At 35.4% G+C, this 22,432-nt stretch overlaps 3 protein-coding genes across 5 annotated transcripts in view; 1 reads left to right on the top strand and 2 right to left on the bottom strand.

Annotated features, from left to right (window-relative positions):
* Nucleotides 39-2,000, bottom strand: LOC109721482. The gene is made up of 3 exons (XM_020249133.1): nt 1,691-2,000; nt 870-1,597; nt 39-645 (listed from the first exon to the last, which is right to left on the bottom strand). Exons 1-3 carry the CDS (start codon nt 1,998-2,000, stop codon nt 253-255), a joined length of 1,431 nt encoding a protein of 476 aa, XP_020104722.1. The 3' UTR covers nt 39-252.
* Nucleotides 4,933-9,275, bottom strand: LOC109721189 (purine permease 3-like). Its single transcript, XM_020248639.1, has 2 exons — nt 8,369-9,275; nt 4,933-5,594 (listed from the first exon to the last, which is right to left on the bottom strand). The coding sequence occupies exons 1-2, from the start codon at nt 9,185-9,187 to the stop codon at nt 5,265-5,267; spliced, it is 1,149 nt and encodes a 382-aa protein (XP_020104228.1). The 5' UTR covers nt 9,188-9,275; the 3' UTR covers nt 4,933-5,264.
* The window catches only part of LOC109721202 (protein DETOXIFICATION 27-like), a 19,049-nt gene continuing 15,996 nt past the window's right edge, over nt 19,380-22,432 (top strand). For 2 of the 3 annotated variants that reach the window (XM_020248659.1, XM_020248657.1), the window contains exon 1: nt 20,594-21,092. In XM_020248659.1, coding sequence (XP_020104248.1) covers nt 20,829-21,092 — 264 coding nt within the window. In that variant the 5' untranslated portion in view covers nt 20,594-20,828. Of the gene's footprint in view, nt 19,882-20,593; nt 21,093-22,432 lie in introns of those variants that run through there. The other variant, XM_020248658.1, reaches the window with a different exon arrangement.

Below are 22,432 nucleotides of genomic sequence, written 5' to 3'. Positions count from 1 at the left end.
TATATTGCATTCTGTTTTGGGGAACTTTGTGTCTCGAACTTGTAAAAGAAATTTTTAAAATGGTTCTCTTACTATAAAAGCAGCATGTTATATACACGCTTTTGTGTTGCCTTTTGTGACTTTGGCCGTTGTACGACCTGAGCTATGTTCAGGTCTTTATTGTTGACACATCTCTCTATACGTTTCAATTCTTACAATTCCGCTCTCTAGTTCCCCAGCCCCCAGGTCGGCCGTGTCGGCTAACTCAGCTAGCTAGTCACATTGACAAGGCCCTTGGCTCGCTTTGAGCTTGGCCTGGTCGACGGCCGCCATGCGACGGTGCTCCTCGCGGAGCACCGTCGACGTCCAATTGGCGAGGAACGCCGTGTTGTGCCCGATGCGGCGGTTCTTGTGGAAGCTCATGCAGCGGGCAGTGGCGTTAGCGTAGGGGCAGCGGTCGCCGTTGGGGTCGTGCCAGGCCCCTCGGTGCTGCATCCCGGAGTAGCTGGCGAGCCACTGGAAGACATTTTGGCCGGGGCCTGCGAGCTTGAGCCACCCTGTAGGGAAGAACTCCATGACGCTGCTGTTCCTGTCCATGAAGAACATGTTCGTGAGCTGCGCCCCGTGCGGCGACGCCAGGATGTCCGTTTCGCTCATTAGTTTAACCTGCCAATGGACCACCGGTGCGGTCAATTATTTTTGTGGATTATTAATTTTTTGATGTTATCATGTGTTTTTTTTTCTTTTTTTTTTTTTCTTTTTCTCCATAAGCCATTGTTATTGAGTGCAGATTATATACATTGATTGAATTCGATCGGATTCAGTAAATAATCGAATTCAACAAAGCAAAAGGAGGAAAGGAAAGGGCGGATATATGAGCCACCAATTACCTGATCACAGAAGGTCAAATTGTTGGGTCTCGCCACCGTGAGGCGACACCCCTCCACCTTCTTACACTCCCTCTCGAACACGCTTATCACCCCCTTATCATCCTTAAACGACCTCGCCCCCACCCTCAACAGCAACGTCACTCTTATTACGACCTTCTCTAACTCGTTCGATTCCTTCTCTGCCTCTCTACTCACATTACAATACGCCCTCGCTTTGCACCGCAACATGTCGTACACCCTCTTCTTCTTCTCCTTCGTCATCGACCCCTCGTTGTGCCGGAACACCACTGCCTCCTCGAAGCACCTGGGCTGACCCCCCTCGAACGTTTCCATCTGCATCGCCGTCCCGAACACTGTCTCTGCCACCTTCCGCACCCACGGGCCCATCCCCGTCCGCAGCTCCCCCTGGTGGTACAGCACCCACCGTGCGGGCCGCACGCACCCGTTGCGCGCGTGCCATGCCGCGAACGGCACCACCGCCGACAGCCCGTGCCATAGGTTCTCGTAGTCGTAGTATGTGTCTGATACGAACGTGAGCCCGCGAAGCAACCGCACGCCACGCAGACCATGCGGCGGCGCCAGTGCGTACGCGTTCCGCGTGCCGTCCGACGCGCTGCTGCCTGCAAGGCACAACAGGCGGCCTCCGGAGGCGTCGGAAGGGAAGCGGAGGTGTTCGGTTTCGCCGGGCTCATAAGTGTCGTTAAGGGAGCTCATGAACCATGTGTTACCTGCGAAACAATCGTTATTCTCTAACAGTAAATAAGACATAGCAATACCATATATGCATGTGAAATAACTGTTGTTCAGAAGAAAAAGCTCACCGTCCATGGGGGTGTTGGAGAAGCGGAGGTCCTTCAACGGGAGGAAGGCGATGTCGGACGGCGCGGCCGCGGGGAGGAGAGACAAGGCGAGGGGCCATGAAGAGGAGAGGGGGAGCTTGAGGTGGTTGTTGAGGGTGTGGGTTAGGGTTTGGATATGGAGGAGGGCGAGGAAGGTGACAAGGGCAAGGAGGAAGCGCTTAGGGGCTGAGTGGCTAGAAGAGGAAGAGGTGGAGGAGAAGCTTCTCCTTTTGGCGTACTGGGGGAGTTTTGTGGTAAAATGGTGGGGATTAGTTGCAGTTGAAATGCCCATGGGAGTAGTAGTAGTACGTAGTTGTTGTTGTTGTTGTTGTTGTTGTTGTTGTGGATGTGCCTTCCCCCAGATTGGATCAGTGGGCACCATTTAATTAGAGATTGGAATATTAATGGAAACAGATGGAGTTGATCCCAAAGGATCCATTCCAACTTTTTCTCTTCCTTTCCCTTTCTTTTTTTTTTTTCTTCGGAAGTAATCTTATGCCGTTTAAAAACATAAACTTAATGCTGAATATATATAAAATAATTAAATTTCAGAATTTGAAACTTCGGATATCAACTATCAAATTTTTTACGGCCTATATTATCGATTTTTGTTAACTTATTTGTATTATAATATTTTGTAGGTTTTAATTACTTATTACGCTTTATTGTCGGTAGAATCACAGCTAGAGTAATAAAACATTGACGAAAGAATTTTTTAAATTATATATTTTGTAGGTTTTACTTATTACGCTTTATTATCGCTTTATATATTGCGTATCATTTCTAATCTAAGGTTGACGAAAGAATTTCTAAATTATTACAAAAAGACGAAGCAAATAAAGTGGTTAGAGAGTAAAATATAAATTCATTAAACTAAAACAATATTTAAAGTTTTTCTTAAAAAAGAAAATTACAGGAGAAGGATCTCACGTGCATGCGATGACTAAAACTCGCTTGGAGCTGGTACGTGCACGTGAAATTTGAATCTTGAGTAGGAAGGGAATCAATATGCTCCTTTTCGCTACATTTCGAATCAAAAGATCACACGCATCATTATCATGTTATCATATATAAAGTAGCGTAATCACTTATAAGGCACATGCAATGTACGCAATGTCCAAAATACGACAAGAATTTTCTTATCTGTATTTCAATTAATTTGACTTAGCTGGAAAATTAAGTAATTGATTTTAAATAACTTGAACAAGTGTAATTAACCAGTTTGTGCACATGGAGATGGAGCGCACGCAGTTTACATTTATTGGTCGATAAGTTATTGTCTTAGTTTTTTTGGACCAATATTTCAAAATCTATTGGAAGCTAGATTTATACTTGCGAAACGATGCATGAATTACTCTAAAAAATATAAGCTACGAGAAAATAATATTTTCATGTTTTTATATTTGACAATTGAAATTATCTTACCTTTTCAAACCGACTATTATCAACAAGTAATTGAACTGCGATTGCAACGTAGCACGTACAATGAAAGCCTATAAGCACTAACATATGAAGAATCAAATTAATATATCCTTAATTCCAAAACCTATTAAGTAAATTAAAAAAATAGTGGAATTAGCAATTTTTTTAAGCTCATGTACTTATCATGTAAAGCATTTGAGCTTTACGCGCTTCAAATTCTTCAACACTAATTACATATATATATATATATATATATATATATATATATCCTATCAACGGCTCCTCAGCTTAAAGAAATGGTTCTTAATTATAACATATTAAGATTTATTAAATCCAATTGAACAACGAGCAGAAATAGTAAATAAATTAGAACGTGATCCATATAATATTTTACGTACAGTTCTTGACTGATAAAAAATAATTTGACACCCATTTTGTAAGAGAAAATTAATTAATTCTTTTATTTCGGAATCAAGTAAAGAAACAGCAAAAGTCTAATAACCAATAGTAAGAGATTAAAATTCACTTCAAAAAATTTTAAACTCGCACGGCAAAGTTCGCAAAAAGAATCCATGCACTTACGTTGAAGATTGAAAGAGAAATAATTAATGTGCAAGTCAACAGATTAATTATAACGTTTCGTTTCTATTGGAGAAAAAAGTCAAACAACATCTAAGCTCGGATTGTACGAAATGTTTGCATGAACCGGGTGTACAAAAACATCTCATACACCACGGTCTCAAAAACTCCATGATAGAGCTCTCAAACTCATTCGTAGGGGTAGAATATTTCTACAAGTAATTAAATGAAAATATTTATTTTCGTATTATTTTCCATGGTAGGATATTCGAATTGATGATTGGGGTCTTTTAACAAATTAATTCTAGACTATTTAAATTTCTAGAGCTCAAATATTATTAATTTTTAACATTATTTTTTAAGTGATTAAATTGTCTCAAATTTTATCATAAATTAGCCATTAAAAATAAGTCAATTTTATGACACATGAATATTAGAATAATGTTAAATTTTTGTGAAATTTGTAATTTAGATTATTCAAATATTTTAGATTAAATTTGATAATGTTGATTAGCGATTTGGATATCCTATTATCATAAATAATACTAACATAAATGATCCCTTTAACTTTCAAAATATTCTGTTTGTACTCTGAAATCATAATTTCTTAAGTATGTTCTATAATATTTAAAAATCTATATGTAAAAATCAAAAACTCTAGACACCTATCTTTCACAAATCAAATAAATCATTTTTCTACTATATATTTTAAGTCTACCTGATATTTTGGCATTAGGTTTTGAACATTACAATATTTTATATGTCGTCCCTTTCGGTGATTAAGACCATAATTATTGGATTAATATTTAATTTAAAAATTAATTAATAACAAAAATCAGGTGCGGTGCATAAGGGGTTCCAGTAAGCTTCTTCGAGAAGCAGCGTAGTTTTTCTTTTTTTCTTTTTTTTTGGGAACTGAGCTTCGTCCCCGTAACGGGAAACGTCGGATATGACGTGGCGTTGACTTCCTTTAAAGGCCACGGATACTTCGGGCCTCAGACACGATTTCCAACATCTGATTTTGCCGTGACACTAAAATCACGTACCTTGTTGTGTATGAATTAATTAATTAAAATTCTCAAGCTATTTTTTTTTTTCTTTGGATTTTAACAAAACTTTTGTAATGTATTACAGTACGCAAATGAACTAAGTTAAAAATATTTGTTATTATTTAGTTCGAACATACGAACAATATTATATGAACAATAAAAATACTCCGCGAGAATTTACTAGCTCAGACCTTATCAATGGATAATTTTTCATACCATAATTTTTTCAGATTATTTAATGATGTAGAATCCCGTTAAATCCAATTTGATTCCAACCAAATTTGATTTTAGAACAAATTGTACATGTTGGAAGGGGGAGAAGTGTTGCAGCAAATTAAGCTTCCAACTGTACATATTTGAATTCATGCGTTTCTCATAGATTCTTCGCATGCAGTAAATCGAATGCCTTAGAAATTGAATAGTTTCAAATTTGTCGAAACAGAACTTAAATTCAGGTGGAAAAAGGATATTGATGGCTTCCTTTATCCGAACAGCAAGTAATGCCTTCACGGCGCCGGCAACTCCACCTCCGCAGCTTGCCTTTTCTTTTCGCCCTGCCGCTTCTCGCCGTACAAGTAAGAAATAAATCCCCAGAGGGAGAGGGCGAGGGCGACGCCCTTGCTACCGTCGAACTTCTCGCCGAGGAACATGACTGCAAGGATTTCCGACAGCGGGAGAAGGATCGCGATCATGATCCCCGCGAGCAGCGACGATGCGCAGCAGATGACGCCTACCATGCCCATGTTAACTGCTTGCCAGAATAAGGCATCCCAGATGAGCACCATGTAGTACTTGGTTTCTCCAAGGCCAAATTCTCTTGCTTCTTTAGGAATCGCCTGTGCAAATTTGAACAACGAATTTAAACTTTGTTTAGATATGAATTTAAGTTTGTTGAGGATTGTTGTTATTGCAAATGCAGAGCTAGAACATAGAGGGGGAAAACTCAAATTGAGAATGTTTCCTAGTGACGAGATCAATTTTGCGTGGAATTGACCCACCAATTTTGCGTGTAATTCACCGGCCGTTCTTAGAGCAAGTGGCAAAGGACTTGGTGGTTGGTATTCGAGATCCAAGTTCGAATTCTAGTTGATTCACATTTTCAACTAAGTTTATTTCTAAATGAAATAAACGAAGCGGGTAGCGTGCTATCTATCTCTCAAAAAAAAAAAAAAAAAAAAAAATTGCGTGGAACTGACCCACCAAATTGGCCATGAATTACTTAGGCAGTTCATTCTTCGTACCTTCATTCCTTCCAAATATATTCTCACTGATAGAGAGAGTACGCTTTGTATACTTTCGAGAGCACAGAGATTTTCGTACTCCACTGCTGAGGTGGTGAACCAACTCCAGGCAACAATCTCTCCGCGATATACGTCGACCACATCTCACACTGGGCCTGGATTGGGCGAGCCCAATTAACTCTCAATAAAAAATATCTGTATCTGGGCCAAAGCCTATCACTATACTGGCCTTTGTTTTCACCGGCCCAACTAGAGGGCCACGAGCATCTTACAAAAGAGACTAGGGATGTCAATGGTATGGATATTCGAAATTTTATTCAAATCTGAATCCGAATAAAATGGATATATTCGATGCTAAATGGATATGAATTTGGATATGAATTCGGATATAGGTTTTGACTGTACCCGACCCGAACCCGAATCCTACCGGAACCCGAATTTATTTTGTATTATATATATATATATATATATATATATATATATATATGATGTTATATTTGAATTTGTATTTTAAAAATTTAGATTTAANGATTCAAATTTTTGAGTTCGGGTTTCGGATTTTTGGTCGGGTTCGGATTTGGATATAAATTTTTAAAATCCGTCGGGTTCGGGTTTGAATTCGGATTCGGGTCTTGGGTTTGGAGTCGGGTTCGGGTTTGAATTTTTAAAAATCCACCCCGAATCCGACATGTTGACATCTCTAGAAGAGACAGTCTAATCAATAGATATGAACCACTTATAATTTCTATCTTCATGATAAGGCATCCTATATAATTTTTGTCCCGCAACACATTATTTTACTCTTCAAGTAAAAAAAAAAAAGTACTTTAGTTAGTAAATGATAGTGCTATATATGTGAGCTAGTTTGATTAATCTACAACTAATTGCACCCAACGTACCAACAACAACGGTAGTACATATATATGTGTGACAGGTTAGGAGGATTGGCCGAGATGAAAGGTGTATAAGACCATGGCGTGGATTGTGTTTGATCCCCTTATCATGACCGACTGTCTCTAGAGTAAGTGGCAAAAAATTTGATGATTGATATTTGAGATTTCAAATTCGAATCCTTATTAATTCACATTTCTAATTAAGTTATTTTTAAATGAAATAAATAAAGTAGGTATCGTGCTATCTATCTCTGTCAAAAAAAAAAAATCCCCTTATCATGATAAACAATCTATCAACTATCAAATGCATTATCCGCAAATATAATATTTCTTTCATAATTATGTATTGATGGTTAAGTTTTGGTAAATGATCAACGAGTATCAATCATGGCCGGCCAAGTTTTTCTTTTCTCAAGGAATTGACATCTACTAGTAACCGTCGCAATGTAGTCTAGAGTAGTATTCAATGCGAAAATAATGCAAATGTTCTCCCAACTTTCCACGCTCTCTCATCACTCGCTGTAGTGCATTGGAATGTTAATAAATATCTGGGTGACCGGGTGCAAGTGGAAAAGGACTTGGTGGTTGGTGCCTGAGACTTGATGGTTGGTATTCGAGACCCAAGTTTGAATTCTAGTTGATTTACATTTTTGGCTAAGTTTATTTCTAAATGAAATAAACAAAACGGGTAGTGTGTTATCTATTTCTCAAAAAAAAAAAAAAAAAAAATCTGGGTGAGCATGTAACAATCTCGGTGATGGAAACATTGGTGCTCCTGCGAGTGGATTGGAACTAAACAAATTGTTTTGATCGAAAAAGGAAATACTAGATCCAATAAATATTAATAGGCTATGTAGAAAGATAATAGTGCGACGAAAAAATAAAGAACAACGAAATAATATTTTTTCTTTTTTGAGAAAGAGGTAACTAATGCTATTCCCTTTGAAATTTTTTTTTTTACTTTGAATTTTTTCTTCTTTTGAATCGGATTATGAAGAGATTACGTTACATACGATGAGAAATTATGTACGATGGAAAAATATAATATTTATTTTCGTACGTAACATTACGTTTTGCATATTGCGATTAATCGGTTACAATATATTTTCTATAGTCCCACCAGAGCGCAGAAGTATATCTTTATATATTTTTTAGTCTAATTTTATTTTATCTAATAGTATTAGATAGATCTCAATAGCAAATTAAGTCTTAGATAAGCTCGGATACCACGTTACGAGAAAATCAACTTTGTGAGAAATAGTTTAGGATTAGATGTTGATAGTCTATGATTAGTGGCGAATTAGGTCGTGCATATTAAAATCTATAGGTAAGATCAGTTCAAATTAATTACTACCATTAATCTCGCTGATCCTATGCCTATCAATTGTCTACATGTTAATTATACGTACAAGTTAAAATGAAAAATTAAATTATTAAGCACTACAAATTAATAATAACGTGTGTTCAATTAATTACCTTGAAGTCGTTGCTGACAACCATGCCGACGAGGCAGAATGCGGTGCCGGCGACGCCGAGCACGAGTTGCAACTCCATCAAAAGCGTGTAGGTGATCTCCTCTTTGCTCCACCGCCTCATGGCGCCCTCCATGAGGGGCAACAAGAGCCCGAAGAGCGCCGCCGCGGCCACGGTGAGGATGAAGCCCGTGGAGTACTGCGCCGCCGACTCCCCCACGGGCCGGTCCGACCGCGAGCCGAGGCTCAGCACGGCCGGGCCGAGCGTGAGGAGGACGACGGCGTTGGCGGAGTAGGCGGTGAAGCGCTGGCGCACGATGGCGAAGGCGAAGAAGGCGGTGAAGGCGAGCTGGGTGGAGATGAGGAGGGACGAGGTGGAGAGGGGGAGGTCGGAGGAGGCGAAGGCGTAGAGGTAGCAGTCGAGGCCGTTGAGCAGGCCGAGCACCACGAAGGCGGCCGCGAGGGGCGGGGCGATGTGGCGGCGGCGGTGGAGGTGGGGGGAATTGCTGGCGGCGGTGCGACGGCGGAGGTAGGAGAAGGAGAGGGGGAGGAGGAGGAGGGGCCAGCCGCAGAGCTGGAGGAGGCTGGGGAGCCAGAGGCGGTGGCCGCCGTGGACGAAGTAGAGGCGGAGGAGGAGAGGCCCGCCGCCGCCGAGGAGCATGAGGGCGCCGTTGAGTAGGACTAGTGGGGAGGGTTTGATCATGCGGCGAGGGAGCGATGACAACGACGACGACGACTGCAGAGGAGGAGGAGGAGGAGGAGCGGAGTGCATGGCGGCGGCGGCGATGGCGACGTCCTTCACTTCATCAGTTGGGATTGCCATTGGAGTATATGTTGTGAGAATGACGGGTTCAGTGTGACCGTGTGAGGGACTAAAACTGCCGTAAGGCGCGTTCTATGTGTATTTATCATGCAGAATAAATGCAATTATCACGTCATCGACATGTGACTGATCAAACTGTATCATGAATGCACGCAATTTTATAACTGCTTAATTTTACAAAAACATATCCTATGACACGAGCAGCAGCAGCAACATGTACAGAAAAAAAAAAAAAAAATCTAGTATGTACCAATTATATTATTGATATAGTATTTTTAATTAATTAGTTTTTTTTTTCAATTCATTCGTCTTATTATAATTATTAAAAAATATTTTTATTATATTTTTTTTAGAAAATAATATAATTGGCTGATTATTCACATGCTTGGATTATCTAAGTACTAAGTCAAGATTCTATCCTAATTAATTGTCATAATAATTAAGTATGAAATCTTTGTTAAAAGGCCAATTTGCATAAAAAATCCACTTATTTTGGGCTTTTGCAAAATCGGGTCATNGTGAGGAGGGAGACGACGGTGAAGAAGAAGGCGACGGTCCGCCTTTTTTTTTTCGGCGAGAAAAAAAAAAGAACGACAGAAACGAAGAGGAGAGAGAAAGAGGAAAGAGAAAAAGTAATAAGGGTATTTTGGTCAGTTTGCTAAAAAGCGGACCGAATCTGCAAAAACGAAAAAGGTGACCCGGTTTTGCAAAAGCCCAAAATAAGTAGATTTTTTATGCAAAAAGGCCTTGTTAAAATAATTTACTAGTATATTTTTTATGAGCTGAACACCGTTTGGTCTCTCTACAAAAGCAAATATATATGCATTATTATTTTTCCAAGTCGCGAAGTTGAGTATTCCAAGTTACGATGTTGACAAAAGTGTGGGACCCCTGAATTTAGCCCGCTCATACTAGGTATTATTATTATTATTATTATTATTAGCATTATCCTTGCTACTGCCGCTTGGTCAGAAGGTAGTATAATATTAATTAATAATAACTATTTGGATACATATAACCATGCAAGTTATTTTCTTTTATGTTCAAACTATTTTATTATCAACTATCCGTTTATAATTTATTGTAGTGTCTTAATCTTTAGGACCCATTTTAAAGCTGTATCCTGATTCGTTCAGTGTCTAATCGATTGATTGTACGTGTATTTTTGAATTGATCCTGCCCTAAGAAATGGTTGTCATCCAACCCAGTCGAACCCAATTCATGTAGAGCATCTGTTGATTAGTAGTACTCCTTGGCGTACGTAAGATCACATACTCTACCGGCCAAAATTGAGCCATGAGTGACCCACCAATTATTCGCGACTTGTGATTATACATGCAGCTGCAGTGGTGAGTTTTTGTCCTTGAAAAGTGTGCTCTTTTCAATACATGTGCCTTATCTTCTGAGGATATATGTATATTCCAGAGATACAAATACTAGCTACACGACGATGCCCACATGCACAGAAATAAAGAAACTCCAATGCTCCATAGCTGTAAATAAATCTACTAATTAGTTGGGTGTTAGTCTACTGTTCCAAATAAGCATGACATAAAAACTAATTAATTAAGACGGCGGATTAGTTCCGCACGAATCTTGAAGAAGAGCTTGGATACAATTTGTTGGGCGTACGACCGACCGTCCCTTGCGCAAGTAGCGAAGGACTTGGTGGTTGGTACCAGAGGTTCCAAATTCGAATCCTAATTAATTCACATTTCCAGCTAAGTTTATTTCTAAATGAAATAAACAATAACATGCTACTTATCTCTCTAAAAAAAAAAGTATTGACACATACGCACAACCCCCATCTTTAATGAACTACAATATATATATTTTTTTTGACTCGTTGATCAATGTTTGATGTTTCATTGTTATCGATCATTTTCTTTAACCAAAGTAGTTCTACTATTCCTATTCCTCATTTCATTCTTGAAGTTGACTCGGGACAACGAAATGTAAATGATTGCTCAGATAGAATATTATAATACATACTATGACATATGGGATCTTCCTTGCAGAAAATGTTGTTATATGGAATAATCAACCTCATCTTCTATATTATTAATGTATGTATACCACTAAGCAAAGTACAGTGCAATCAAGGATCTAATAACTATCGCAAAGTTGAAAATGATGGCCTTAATGCAGTGTAATCAAGGAACTGATAACCATCGTAAAGTCAAAAATGATGGCCATGACTTGGGTTAGGGCCAATAGAAAATAAATGACCTTTTTGCAGCAAGGAGAATTAAATGTTTTGATATAACAACTCAAACATAAGAAAGCCGATAAACTAAAAATGTATTCTGCTTATATATAGGTCTGAACAAAACTAGAAGCAGACCAGATTCTACTTTCGCTTGTTCTTTTTGATATAACAACACAAACATAAGAAAGCTGAGAAACTAAAAGCGTATTCCACTTATATATAGGTCTGGGCAAAATTAGAAGCGGATCAGATTCTACTCTCGCTCATTCTCCCATAGTTACAGGTTAATTTTGACCGACCTAGCCAAAAATTTGATATAAGTGGGTTAGTTTTTGGACCGTCCGCTAAATTGGTACAAATGATTCTTAGAAAAGCATGAAAGAAAATTTATGCTTAGTGGTGTTTGGGCTAGCATGAAATAGAAATAATTTTCCAGGCATAACTATTTGGTTTACAAGGAAAGGAATTAAAAAAAAAAAAGTGAAGGAGAGAGAAGTTTTCAATTTGTTTTTTAAGACCATAAACTTCTTTCTTTTCTTTTCTTTTTTTTTTGGCAAGAACAGTTGGTTTGGTGAGGCCTGGTTGGACCTGGCTGGGCTACATTAAACTGGGCTTTTTCTCATACGATTTTGGCTGGTCCAATTTATGGATGAAGGGCTCACCAGGTCCAACCAGGTCCATTAGTATCTCTAAATGGATTAAGGGCTACTTGTATTTTCTCTTTTTTCTCCTTTTATGAATCATGTATGTACATTGATTGGATCTTAACATCTCATGCGTTATAGGCACACATTGGTTACAACTGCGTGCAAATTATATTTACACTCTATGCGCGGAACTTTTGTATAGGCCAACCAAACTTTTACCATTAAGTCCCTTTATGAATTCATCACCGACGCAGGTCAAAGAGCCCCAATGTATGAGCATTTTTGGAGGTTAAAAATTCCGGTCAAAATCAAAGTCTTTATTTGGATTCTGCTGCGCAAGAGACTGCTAACTGCAGACAGAATGATCCGCAGAGGGTGCCTGGCGGATCAGTTTTGTATTTTTTGCGTGTTCTTTCCAGAAACCTGCGACCATCTGTTCCGGAACTGTATCTTGGTCAGATACATCCGTATTTGTGCCGAAGGTTCAGATGCAAGCGAATCGGATGCCAGGGATGTACAGAGGCTATGGACAGATACATCTAACATACCCAATGCCACCACGAGATCGAAAAGTTTAACCCGTTTAGCGGCGATCTGGTGGGTCGTCTGGACTGAGCGCAACAACACTATCTTCCACAAGGTGCTTCCCAATGCTACCCGGGCTCTTGAACGTGTCGCTTCTTTGACCAATGCCTGGAACGGAGCCCTTTGACCCTTGCTTGTCCCTTCTTCCATGCTCAGTCCCCACTTCTTCCTTTTCACTATCCACCCCGCTTTTCTTGTTTACTTTGTCTAATCGATAGGTGTAGAGTTCTTTATTTTAGATTTTCTTTCTTGTATTTTTTCGGCTCTTTCAGGAGGCCCTAGCTGTCTCCATCATGTACGCTTATTTCATTTCGCTTAATGAATGAAGCAGGTAGCTTGCTACCTATTTTTCAAAAAAAAAAAAAAAAAATCTACACCAACCCCTACAAGAACCGCGATATGCCAACCACATGACTAGTACACTAAAAATTTCTGGTTTCAGGCATCTAGCCAGTACTATTAATTAATCGACTTCATAATGTTGTAGACATCTAGTACTATCAACCAACTTCATGGTGCTGGAATTTGATGGCCTACCCAGCATCTATAATAAACAGAGGAGTTAATTTCCTTGAAATGAATGAGAACTTTGTGAGGTAGGAATTAATTTTACTTCTAGCTTATGCTTCTTTTTTTTTTTTCTCTTGATCAGCCTATTGGGTTTAGGAAAACACGATCTTTTTTGTGTTGAAATTAACTAATAGTTATTTCATAAATAGTATACAATACCAGCCTTTAATTCCTAAGAATAGGCTACATTTTAACTTATCAATTCCACTTACGTGTCAAGATTATGGTAAATTTAAGACTGATTTGAATCTGGAATGTTATAACTATGATATATTTTAAGTCGAAATATACACAGGTCAAAAAATAAATTACCCCCAGCTAAGAGGACAAAACTATATATATACTTATAGTATATACTATATATATATATATATATATAATATATAACTAGGTGCGTCTGGTATGCTTTCTGGAAGTACGACACAGCTCCGTGCTTCCAAGTGTTTTCGATGTTCGGACTTTTGAATCGATGATCGGCTCCGTTAGACTTGATCTAGCAGTATTTGAAGTATCTAGAAATAAATTTTGCGATTTTTCGATATCATTTGCCTAGTGATCGAAGAGTGACTCAAAATCAACGGCTGAAAATAAAAATCTTACAAATATGATGATATGACATTAAAATTTAGACCAAAGTTATTGATCTTGTTTTATATGGTATAAAATTTTCTATCAAAATTTATGTGATTTGAATATTTCTACACCGTTAAACTTGCAACCGGCTCACCAGGCCGTTAAAATTATTGATTTTGAGCCCCTTCGATCGCTAGGCAAATGATATCGAAAAATCGCAAAATTTATTTCTAAGTCATTTAAATCTCTAAATCACTCTAACGGAGCCGATCGTCGATTTGGAAGCCGCATCATTGAAAACAACTTGGTAGCACAGAAGCCTCCGTGCTACCGATAGTATACCAGCCTAGCTCTCTATATATATATATATATATCAAAACATTGCAAAGTTTGTATAGCACATTCACTAATAAGCTACCCTTACTCGTTTAACTTGGGTTCCCTTATAAAATTTTAGTTAGCTGGAAAGGTGTTTTCACCCTGCCAATTCTATAGATATATATATAAACTTTGATTTGTTGCGCAATTCAAATCCTTCGTCCATTTTATAATTCTGAACAACAATCATTAGTTATAACCTAATACTTAATTATTACCTGGACGGCCATCTTAAAAGATTGCGGGTTTTACCCATGGAAAGTGTTAAAATTTATGACGTAAACTCTTACATTAGTGAAATTATTAAATTCGCAAGTTGAAAAGGCAAAATTTTTTTTGAAAAAGAACGGAATAAATTTGGGGGCCCCAATAGTTTGGGTTTCTATCTCGAGCACGATTTGCGCTGAGCTCTCATTGTCCTACTTGAGATGGATAACTTAAATTCTTCTTTTCTAAAACAGGTTGTTTTATTTAAAATCTTTTAAACATATATATATATATATATATATATATATATATATATATATATATAATATATATATAGGGTTCGGCTATTATACTATTATGAGTACGATCGCCCTCGTACTCATAAGTTGTTTTCGATGAAGAGCTTCTGAATCAACGATCCATACCGTTAAACGTTATTTACAGTATTAAAACTTCTAGAAATCAATTTTATAATTTTTCGACATCATTTACCTTACGATCAAAAGGTCACAAATTGACAATTTTTAACGGCGGTTATGGAGTACTTGCTAGTTTAACGGTTGTAAAGAATCAGGATTCGAGTTGAATTTTTGATAGAAAATTCTATTCACTATATAGATAAAGATCAATAACTCCGATCTTGAATTGAAAGATCCGATCATTCTTTTTTAGGACGTCGTTCGATTTTGACCGTTCATTTTATGCCCACTTGATGGACTTTATTATGATTTCAAAAATTTACGAAATTTATTTTCTAGAAGTTTCAAATACTCTAGATCATATTTAACAGAGTGGATCGTCAATTCGGAAGCTCCATCATTGAAAACAACTTATGAGTACGAGGGCTCCAATACTAATAATAGTATAATAGCCATGGCCTATATATATATATATATAGTAATTGGGTTCTATAATAACGGATTATATATAGTGATAAAGTAAATACGACACTGTCCTACCACTAAAAGTCGCATCCAAGTTCGAACCTAACATATCGTTGTTCTTAAACACCTTAGGCACATCTTGAAATATTTTCGGTATTCTTTCTGCTATCGAATATCTACAAAATATAGAGTATATATATATATATATATATATATAAGCGGTCAAATCACAAAACACTTAGAAATATTAATTCTAGCTTACTAAACAGATCGGCCAAAATATTTTACTCAAAAAATTTCAAACATATTATTGGTCGAAATTAAACCAATCAAAAACTTCAAGGTGTCAAAGGTAGAGTTTTTTTTTTCTCAGTGTTATGACTTGGAGATGACATCAATTTTTGTGAATCAACACCACATTCGTGATCAAATTGCTTTCTTATTTATGGGGTTTTCTTGAAAAGATCTTTCCTTTTAATGACTGGGCGGGCAACTGGTAAATTATATACAAGCAACCAAAAGAGGGCGAGCCATGTGACAAGGATTGCAGATCGAGGCCATTACCAAAAATAATAGACTTGGCTGGTTTTCGTCAGCGCTGACGTCAGCACAGCACAAGCAAAGCTTGTGTAATTTATTTTTTTTTGAGAGATAGGTAGCATGCTACCCACCTCCATAAAAATTACAAAAGAGCAGTTGAGCTCCAATACATTTAGGAGTATTATTTAGAAATATTAAATTCGTGATTTTTCTGTGCGTTATGTTCGGTACTAACTATGATGTACGATACGCGAACTTTTTAGAAATTAAATTTTATACTTTTTATTGATTGCCCAAATGGTTTCGATCGGAGTTAATAATTAATTTTTAGTGGCATACGTAAGGTACATTTAAAACCATTTAGTTACTAGATAAATATTACTGAAAAATAATAAAATTTGATTTACAGAAAGCTCACTTTTTATAGATCGTTTTTAATTATGTTAATGATTGGCAATCCATCATAATAAACAACATAAAAATTTCAAAAAAGTAGCACTTTGAAAAATATTCTAGCTCAATTCTATAAGATATATCATTGTGAAATTCACACTACAGTTATAGAAAAAATATATCATATTATTACGAATTATAGCTCCGTCTACGTCTAGAAGTAGCATAAAATTTTTTTTTATTACAAATGGTCGATCAATGTCATGCAAAATCTAAAATCTGAATGTCGTAGCAAAATTAATTAAATTGATTATTTTGGACCACTTACGAGGCTCATCACATTATGAATAATTGGTTCTTTTTTTATTTTGTTTGAGAGAAAGAGTGCTAGCATACTATCGACTCCGTTTATTTTTTTAGAAAAATAAATTTAGTTAAAAATATAAAGTAGTTAAGCTTCAAATTTGAAAGCTTAGATATCAATCATTAAATCTTTTATCATTTATGATGGGAACGATCGAATTTTTAAAAAACTTAAATGGACAGAAAGGAAAGAACATGAAAAGATTCATAAAAATTATTTTGAAGCGATCAATTTTAGATGTAATCCTGTCCACACAAAAATAATGTAAAAGTTACTGCTAAAAGCTGCAAAGTAGGAAACTCTTTGGAGACATTTTCTCTCTCTCTCTCTCTCTCTATCTCTGGATTTCTCCAGAGAGATGGTGAGAGGTATCTCGGGTTTACAGGTCTCAGCTTTTTCGTAGCTGAATTGTGTTGTTTGCTTTTTCTGTTAGTCTCTACTGGGATTGCTGAATAACTTGGAAAGTGTGTTGAGAAAGTTGCAGTAAAAAATACTTTTTTATTTATTTTTTATATAAAATTATATTATATTTTATCATAATAAATCGATTAAGTTATACTTTCCACGATTCTATCATAAAATATTAAAAAGAAATCTTTCTGTGTGTATAGTTTCATTCCACTTTATTTTGTCAAGTAGTAATATCAAATGGACCCTTAATTAAATTATAACAAAAAAACAGTGTTGAAACATAGAAAAAGAAAAATAAACATGGAGAGAAATTCAGAGCTCATGGAATTACCAAATTAAATCAACTTATTTTGATTTATTCAGTTTGATTCAAGGTAAGCTGTAAGTAACTCCTATATGGTTTGGTTCAATATTATTTTATCATCTTGTAGTTTGAAACATTTTGTTTTAAAATCCTATAGTTTTATTTTTATTTCTCGTATATAAAAATTTATTATGAAGTAGAATTATAAATATTATATATTACAATGCATGAAAAAATAGAGTAAATTATAAATAAGTAAAATTCTATATATTTTTTTTATTCTGCAAATTTGTACATTATAATTTATTTCTATTCTAGTTTACAGCAAGGTCTCACCATAAAATAAAAATATGACTATTCTATTTAAAGATAACTTTTTTATATTTTTAAATTTTTATTTTTCTTGGGTTGATTGGACTTACGGTCTGCAGATTCCTTTATCCTGTACGTCCGATGGTGTTATTTATTTTTTTTTAATAAATATTTTTATCGAATTTAATTAAGAAAAAGTCGTATCTGAATTGAATTCATACTCAAGTTTTAACAAGATTGAAAGACAAAGTTCTTCCAAAATTATAATAACAACTTCTGAATACCCCGATCGTTCTTGGCGTAAATGGCAAAGAATTTAGTGATTGGTATCTGATGTCTCAAGTTCAATCCTAATTGATTCATATTTTCAGTTAAATTTATTTGCTAAGAAAATAAACGAAACGGGTAATATACTATCTATCTCGGTAGCGTTTGGTTCAGATATAAGTAAAAACTAGCTATTATAATTTATAGGGATAAATACAAGTATGTGAATAAAAAAAATAGCGTTTGGATGAAAATTTGGTTGTTTTCGGAGATAAAAAAAATAACGTTTGAATAGATAATATAAAATAAAAAAAATAGTAGGTAACTATATATAAAAAATAAAAATATTTGTAAAAATAATTATGTCAAGTTATTTTAGATAATCAAAAATTATTATTCTTGAATAAAAAATTTACGTTTAAATATAAAAAAAAAATAAAAAATTATCCATCTTTTTGTCCCCAATCCAAACACTACCAATTTCTGGACACCTATATTACGTAACTGAAACACACCAACTTCATTTTTTTATTCTTTCATATCTCTTTTCACCTTTATCTCCTGGCAGCCGTATAAGGACAAGGAATGTAATCAAGTTTTCTGAAAGAAATTAAATTTGACACTTTTTAATTTAAGAGTATTTTTGTGCACTAGTCTTATCATAATTTTACTTTTTAAAATTAAAAATTTTAAAAAATTATATAAAATTTTATATATTTTCATATCTTTTAGATGATAAATTTGTACCTAATTGTAAGTGCACAAATAACACTTCTCTTCCTAACATCTTTCATCTTTGACCACAAAAACATATTTCCCTCATCCATTGTATGAACCTTGTCGGATACATAACATTTGGCCAATGGATATAAAACAAAAAGTGAAAACTAGGCCCCATCCAACATTTGGCCAATTATGAATGATCATCCGAACATCAGAACTCCGCAGTTAAGCTTGCTTGGGTGAGAGTAGTACTATAATGGGTGACTTTCTGGAAAGTCCTCGTGTTGCATCCCTCCTTTAAATGAATGATCATCCGAACTATAAGAAATAATAAAGAAATCGGATTACTACGCAAATAATTCAAAGCTCATAGAGACCATAAAAAAGATAAAACCTAGCTAAAATTACTTTTTTTTATCATATGTTAGAAAATTTAACAGAAGTTAGACCGATTAACTAATTAAAATAAATTAAAAGCTCACATAATTTTCTCGCTATAAATATGAAATTATATATATATATATATATATCAAGTCATTAGTGTTTGTAAATTTTTAACCTTAAAATTAAGAGATATACAGTAAGAATGATACTGATCTCCTAAAACTGAGTAGACAATTGGTTGAATAATATAGTTTAACAGATTAAAATTGTTAAAAAGATAAATCTTATGACGAAAAACTTATAAACACCAACTACTTTATACTTTTAATAATATTATAACTATTATATATATATATATATATATATATATATATATATATATATATATATATATATATATATATATATATATATATATATATATATAAGACAACCCATAATCGATGTGGTGGACTAGAACCATGCAATAAATTCCTCTCTTTTGCACAGAGAAATGACCACATAAACACACAATTCCCCTCCATCACTTCCCATTTTATTGTACCCACAATAAAACACACACACTCTCTCTCTCTCTTCTCTTATCTTCTCTTCTTCGCTGAGCAAAAAGAAAGTAACCCAAAAGAAAGGAAAAAGAGAAACAAAGATCATATATAGAGGGGGAGAGAGGATATATTACATGGAGAAAGGAGAAGAGAGAGTTGCGCTTCTAAATGGAGAAAGAAAAGAGTTGGAGTTGGAGAGGGGGGTGGGGTTGGGGAGGAGAGTATGGGAGGAGTCAAAGCAGCTGTGGAGGATTGTTGCACCAGCCATATTTAGCAGGGTGGTCACGTACAGCATGAATGTGATCACGCAGGCCTTCGCCGGCCACCTCGGCGAGCTCGAGCTCGCCTCCATCTCCATCGCCAACACCGTCGTCGTCGGCTTCAACTTCGGCCTCATGGTACCTCTTCTTCTCCTTCCCTCTCCTTCCTTGTTTATACACCATCATTTTCGTTCTACGAGGCCGTGAGTTCAATTCTCACTTTCAATATTTACGGGATTAAAATCTCCGTAGTATATAATGAGTTAAATTCCCACATATATCCTACCTCATTTGTTAGTTTTACGCAACTTTCATATTTATTATTCTCGCGAGGGAGAGTGACAATATATATATATATATATATATATATATAGAGTAGGGCTGCTGTGCTCTCAGGAGCATGGAGGCCTCCGTGCTCCTGAGCCATTTTCGATGATGGAGTTTTCGAATTGACGATCGGCTCCGTTAAACTTGATCTAGCATATTTAAAGTTTCTAGAAAATAATTTTTGCGATTTTTCGATATCATTTACCTAGNTTTAGGTTCCATATTCCGTCTTTCCATATCATGGAGTTCCATACTTGTAGTTTGGTCAAGAAAGAACCTTTGTCTTGGACCTAATCCAACAATGATTGCATCACGAATATTGATTGTTACAACTATGTTTTCTTTCTTTCATTAAATATGATCTAATCTAAATAGTAGATACTATTACTATTATCTACTACTATTATCTACTATTATATATATTTATATATTATCTACTAATTTATATATTATCTACTATTATATATATATATATATATATATATATATAAAAGACAACCCATAATCGATGTGGTGGACTAGAACCATGCAATAAATTCCTCTCTTTTGCACAGAGAAATGACCACATAAACACACAATTCCCCTCCATCACTTCCCATTTTATTGTACCCACAATAAAACACACACTCTCTCTCTCTCTCTCTCTCTCTCTCTCTCCTCTTATCTTCTTTTCTTCTCTGAGCAAAAAGAAAGTAACCCAAAAGAAAGGAAAAAGAGAAAAAAAGATCATATATAGAGGGGGAGAGAGGATATATTACATGGAGAAAGGAGAAGAGAGAGTTGCGCTTCTAAATGGAGAAAGAAAAGAGTTGGAGTTGGAGAGGGGTGTGGGATTGGGGAGGAGAGTATGGGAGGAGTCAAAGCAGCTGTGGAGGATTGTTGCACCAGCCATATTTAGCAGGGTGGTCACGTACAGCATGAATGTGATCACGCAGGCCTTCGCCGGCCACCTCGGCGAGCTCGAGCTCGCCTCCATCTCCATCGCCAACACCGTCGTCGTCGGCTTCAACTTCGGCCTCATGGTACCTCTTCTTCTCCTTCCCTCTCCTTCCTTGTTTATACACCATCATTTTCGTTCTACGAGGTCGTGAGTTCAATTCTCACTTTCAATATTTACGGGATTAAAATCTCCGTAGTATATAATGAGTTAAATTCCCACATATATCCTACCTAATTTGTTAGTTTTACGCAACTTTCATATTTATTATTCTCGCGAGGGAGAGTGACAATATACATATATATTCCTAGACCCTTTTTTTTTTTTGTTAGATCGATCTTTTGGATAATATATATTAATGATAAAAAAAAACAATAATATCACCCAAAGAGTTATTGAATTAATACATGCACTAAATGTCCTATTGTGAGTTTGAGTTTTGCCAGACTTTTATTATTTAATAATCAATCATTTAATTTAAATTTATATTTTGAGCCTATTAAAAAAATCTCCCCTTTAAACGTTGGAGCAATATTGAATATATAAATATTAAAAATATTATTTTCTAATACTATCTTAAGCTTTTAAAAAATAATAATAATTTTTAGTATAATTTAATACTAAAGATATAAATTGAAATTACTATATATAAAATGAACGAATATAACTAGAAATTACTATAATTAAAATGAACGAATATAACTTATGTTACATCGTCAAGAACCATTTTCCAACTTTGGGTCACTAATGGTACGTACGTAGCTTTCTTTTGTTTTCTTTTACCCATGTTCGTTTTCTAATACTTGGTTAGTGATAAGCCATATTTTTGTTCACACTCACAATTAATTACTCTACCATGCATCCTTATTAACAGATGCTCTCTGCATATATATATATAGATTATTGTTTTCTATCTAAACATGATTATGTCTAAATAAACAGTGTCACACGTTCTCTTCGCATCTACTCTCTGCCTCTCAGATTCAAACATTTATAATTGCCTAAAAGAATATATACTTTTATTTTTTTTTTTTTTTTTGTTTTAGTGTCCTAAAAAATTAATTGAAATTGCTGTCCTTTGAAGAGATTGTATGACAACATACGTTTATTTTGTTCCTATTAATTAGTATCGTTAAATATAAATATATATAAACACAGTTCTCTAACACATATCAGCCTCCTAGTATTATTAATATTTCCTTGATAATTAGAGGGTTATTTATGAGAATATGAAAAATAGTATTTGCATATTTTAGATTAAAATAATGAGAATAAAAGTAATTATAATTTTTTAAAATAAATTACTTTTTTTTAATAAAGATCAAAATACTAAAAATTTATTTATTTATTTATTTGTTAGTTATGTACATTTTAAAGAGAATGGGGAAAAACATTAATTATTTACTTAACTAAAAAAATTAATTT

The sequence above is a fragment of the Ananas comosus genome, linkage group 15 (assembly GCF_001540865.1).
Source record: "Ananas comosus cultivar F153 linkage group 15, ASM154086v1, whole genome shotgun sequence".
In the NCBI taxonomy this organism is placed as follows: Eukaryota; Viridiplantae; Streptophyta; class Magnoliopsida; order Poales; family Bromeliaceae; genus Ananas; species Ananas comosus.
This window is presented reverse-complemented; position numbering and strand designations above follow the sequence as displayed.